The 5271-nt window shown below is 36.1% G+C and overlaps 1 protein-coding gene across 1 annotated transcript; it reads left to right on the top strand.

The window, feature by feature from the left end:
* The first annotated feature begins 2901 nt into the window (after positions 1 to 2901).
* On the top strand, positions 2902 to 3453 carry LOC145127331 (uncharacterized). The gene has a single exon (XM_079062547.1). The coding sequence runs from the start codon at positions 2902 to 2904 to the stop codon at positions 3451 to 3453; it is 552 nt and encodes a 183-aa protein (XP_078918673.1).
* Positions 3454 to 5271: the final 1818 nt, after the last annotated feature.

The raw sequence follows: 5271 nt of genomic DNA, 5'->3' as shown, positions 1-5271 counted from the left end.
TTATAACGTATTTGTAGTTTTAAATAGATAAAACCCCTTTTCAAAGTAGAATTTTCCTGTAAACTTGAAAGATTGTTAACTCCCTATGTGAGTCGCTATAACCATACTATAACATAGATGTCTGCTGCGACGTTCTTCAGACCTCAGAACGTTAATGACTTTTGTCACCCGTAGACCTGCAGGTCATGCTGTAGCTAGCAGCGAGGTGTGGGGTGTCAATCCCAATATAGATTTATACACAATTATCACGCTCTCCCTACAAGATACTCTGGTTATAACTAATTTCAGGAATTTTAACCAGTACTCAAAGAGTACAATGAAGACGTGTCTCACAATTTACGTTAACTAGTTTACATATAGTTTGAGTATTAAACCCCTTCCGTGGTGGAAGTGAAATCACCTTTTATAAAAATGAATTAGTTATATGAATCCATAAACTATTACTATTATACTTTATCAAGTACTATGTGAAAAACCCATTTGTTTTGAGAGTAAAAACCTTTTTCATGTAGTAAAAACCCATAAACTATGCTTATAGTAGTTTATTATATGTGTTTGAAATGAATGAAGAGTCCTTTTTATGAATGACTAAGTTTCAGTTTATGATGATAAACTAACAAGAAAATACATTCAATATTTAGAACTTATTGTTATACACTTTGCTCAACATACTACAAAGTGTTATGAAAGTTGTAAGTTGTTAACTAGTTTTTAACCTTTATGCACTGTTTTAGAAAAATCATACGAAGTCGAAATCTGAATCCGTAAATTCTGAGAGTTCACAAAATGTGTCTAGTTTATTCATAATTTTTATAATGATTTTTAGAAGTCCTTAACTTGTGTTAAATTGTTCATATTCACAGACTGGTCCGAGTTCGTTTCTGAAATGATAAGCAGTTTTGTAAAAAGCACCATAAATCGTAGAAAAATCGTATGGAGATGTGCAAGTAGTGATTTTAAAGGTATGAACCTGAACTATTTTCATGTTAAAGTTTTTTGAAAGATATTAAGTTTAAGATAGTCAAAACAGTCCGTGAATAAGACTCAACTTTTCTGATGAAAGCTGTTGTTTGAGTTTAGTTAAGTGTTTGGTATTTTAACTTGTATTACCCCCCCTAAAACTTGAAGAAAACATGAAAATGTAGGGGTATGAACTCACCTTGAGTGATTTCAGAAGATGGATGGTGAAGAAAAGAAGTGTTCAACTCAAGAACACTTGGGAGATGCTTGAAGATTTGAAGATCTAACAACAAATATGACGATATTTGTGTAAGCAATCCATGATTTGGATGAAGGATAGTAGAATATCTAAGTGTAGGAGGAAGATACTTACCAAATGTGGAGGAAAAACTCAAGAATCTCCTGGAGGAATCTCGAAAATTTGGAGAGAAGAGTGAGAGAGAAAAGTGTTTGCTCTTTGGTGAGAGAGTGAGTAAAGTGGAAGGAGAGAGGAGATTTTCAGCTTTTGATGAACCTTTACAGCTGGAGGAGGGGTGTCAAAGGACCAATAGTTGACTAGGTAGGGGGAATAGTGACTGAGGGTTATACTATGAAGGTATGGGAGGGGTTGCTTGTGTTATACTCTAGACAAAGTCCATACTCTTTCAATAAAATCTAACTTTATAGATTTTATTCTTGGACAAGGATTTTCCCCAAAATATAATTAAAAAATGAATATTTAGGGTCTCTGATGTTAAAATACGAGTTTGGGTGAAAATCCCGCGTTAAAATCACGAAAAACGGGCTTAAAATGAAGTTTGGGTAAAAAACCGGGCAATATGGACCGAACCTGCGAGGTTCGGCTCTAAGAGAGTGAGAACCGAGAGAAGGGAAGGAAGGAACCGAGAGGAAGAGGAGGGGACCGAAGGTGCGTGGGGGAGGGACCGAAGGTCCGAGGTCTCGGTTTGGTCTGCTGAGCTTCGGTCCGAGAGGGTGTAGTTCGCTTCTGACATATTCACTTCTGACAAGTTCGGTTCCTAAGAGGTTCCGCTCCTTAAGAGGGTTCGACTCCTTAAGAGGGTTCAACTCCTTAAGAGGGTTCAGCTCCTTAAAGCTGTTTTTCGCGTAGACTTCCGTTTTCGAGCTGTTTTCGTCTAATTCGAGGGTCGGGATGCCCCGAGTGATTATAAAAAGTTGAGAGAGATTTTGAGAGAGATTTGGGAGAGATTTCACACACTTGGAGAGATTTCTCATACAGAGAGAGATTTGGGAGAGATTTCACATTATTGGAGAGATTTGGGAGAGATTTCATATTCTTGGAGAGATTTCTCATACAGAGAGAGATTTGAGAGAGATTTCACATACTTTGAGAGATTTGGGAGAGATTTCACACACTTGGAGAGATTTCTCATACAGAGAGAGATCTGGGAGAGATTTCACATACTTTGAGAGATTTGGGAGAGATTTCACATTCTTGGAGAGATTTGGGAGAGATTTCACATTCTTGGAGAGATTTCTCATACAGAGAGAGATCTGGGAGAGATTTCACATACTTGGAGAGATTTGGGAGATGTTTCGTTTGCGACCTTTTTAAGTGTTTGGCTTTGTAACGCCAGGTTTGTACATCTCGTTAAGTCTCGTTATGATTGTTATATGCCCCGAGGGTTAAGGAATAATGGTTTATCGAGTAGTTTCATCACTTGCCCTGATTAGGGTTTCGAATTTCCGAACATGTGAAAACTCTAAGTGATACTTTGTATTTGTACAATAAAAAACATAATGGAAACCCTAATATACAAGGGTTAGATGAGTTGACCGGTTTGACTTGTTGACTTTAGTTGACTTTGACTTGTCCAAAATTGACGGTTGTCACATGATGCTAGAGGTAGACGAGGGTTTACAACGTTGCAGAAATGTGTTGCGGCCATTCGTTTGATGGCTATGGGGGAGTCACCCGACACTATGGACGACTACATGAGAATGTCCGAAAGAACCGCAAGGGAGAGTTTGTATACATTGTCAAGGGGTGTTGTTGAAACATTTGGAGACGTGTATTTGCGAAAACCTTCGTTGCATGAAGAACGCTATGGGTTTCCCAGAATGATCGGAAGCATTGATTGCACACACTGGAAATGGAAAAATTGTCCAGTAGCATGGGAAGGGCAATACGCAAGTGGTCATCACGGATCGCCTTCGTTGGTTTTAGAGGCTGTTGCTTCTCAAGATTTATGGATTTGGCATGCATTTTTTGGGGTTGCGGGTTCCAACAACGACGTCAACGTTCTTGATCAGTCGCCAATATTCGACGATCTTTTGAATGGAAAGGCCCCGGATGCTCCTTTCACGGTGAATGGAAACAAATACAAATATGGGTATTACCTTACAGATGGAATATATCCTCAGTATTCCACATTCGTGAAGGCATTCCGACACCCAGTTGAAGAAAGAGACAAAATTTTAAGAGAAGACAAGAAAGAGCACGTAAGGATGTGGAATGTGCTTTTGGAGTGTTGAAGGCGAAGTGACATATAGTTGAACATGCAGCACGATCATTGGATTTAGAAACTCTACGATATATCATGTATGCATGTATCATAATGCATAAGATGGTAGTAGAAGATAAATGACGAAATATTGCACACTATATCCCAACGGAGCCCAGACACGTTCAATTTCAACCAGGAACAGCAGAGTATTTGCATCGAGTCGTTGACATTCAGGACACAAATAAACACAGACAACTTCGAGAGGACTTGACGGATTATATCTTCTATGATAACGATAATGATAACGAATAGCGTTTAGTTTTTTTAAAAATGTTTTTTTAACGAATAGCGTTGTTTCTTTTTCTTTTTCTTTTTTTGAATTTGGATGTTATGTGTAATTTGATTTCTATGTTATTTTTAATTTTTAAAAATTATTTTTATTCTATGTTATTTATAATTTTTAAACATTATGTTTTATTTATTATGTTATATTTAAAATATATTTGTTTAAATTTAAAAAAAAAAGAAATTCAAGAAAAAAAATTAAAAAGAAATTATAAAGTGGAAAAAAGTTGGTATTATAACAAGATGTAACATGGTGACCATTTTTCCACTTGGTGTTATAATACCATTGGTGATGTGGCACCAAAATGATGTTATGATTAGTTGTTCACACCCAATCCTCTTACAAAATAAAATCTCACCACATCATACTCTCTCAAATACAATAATGGTACTAAATATCAGGTAAGATAACTGATATAGCATAACTTTAATTCATCACTAGTAAATATAGATGAAGAAGATGAGGGAACGATGAAGAAGATGAGGGAACCTTGGTCTTTTTTTTCTTTTTTTCTTTTTTTTTTTTTTTTTTTAAATCCTTATGAGATTACCACAAGAGAGAGAAATACATAGAAAGTAAAAATACGATATATCCCGAAAAATGAAGACATGTACATATAATATAACAAATAAAAAATCGGATATAGGTAGGGATCCAAAGTCCGCTTCTCTCAGGCAGATATCTTTTATTGACCCTCAGTCCACAAGATTGGACTTATTACATCCAGACCCTTTTGGTTTATTTTCCTGCACAAACCAAAACAAGTAACTAATTTTTTATATAAAAATATGATAAATTAATTTCAAGTTTAGGTTGAAAAACAATACAACCTTTAACTTTTTTAACAAGTTTTGACAAAGAACCAAACAATCAACAAAAAAAATCTTCGTGAATCTCCAAATCTCCGACAAACTCCGGCGAAGCTCACCACCCCGATCTCCCTCCACAAACGACAAACTCGATGAGGAATAAAAAAAATCTCCACCGTGAATTGCTAGGACCCCACATGTGGAAGACTTTTCATTCTTCACTCTCCAATATGTTTGAAAGAAAAGAAAAAGCAACATGTAAGATTGTTTAGAAGTTAGCAAAAAAAAAAGTGATCAATTGGTACTCGTTTTACATACAAAGCAAAAAAAAAAAAATGGTGGGCCATGTGGTATCTCCATACCCAATCTCTAAATATTATTAAAAGAGAACCTTAAATTCTAATCTTAAGAAATCAGGGCCCTTCATTACATTTCAATCGTTAATTTCTCACTCTTGGATTGTTTGCTGACATCATCCTTATTACTACATGCTTATCTTTTCTTTCCTTCGTCATCTACCCTCTTTCTCTCTCCCTCTCGGTTGTAACCTAATCATTCCTTTTTACTTCAATCTAGCCAGACTCGCCATGATCTTATTACTTTTCTCCCTCCCTTTTTCTCTAAAACCCAATCGCTTCCTTTGATTGACATCAGAAAGGGTAACCCCATCGATTTCATACATCAAATCGAT

The sequence above is a fragment of the Lactuca virosa genome, chromosome 1 (assembly GCF_052849685.1).
Source record: "Lactuca virosa cultivar CGN04683 chromosome 1, Lactuca_virosa_CGN04683_v6, whole genome shotgun sequence".
Taxonomy (NCBI): Eukaryota; Viridiplantae; Streptophyta; class Magnoliopsida; order Asterales; family Asteraceae; genus Lactuca; species Lactuca virosa.
The sequence above is the reverse complement of the archived record's forward strand: the minus strand, read 5'-3'. Positions and strand labels throughout refer to the sequence as shown.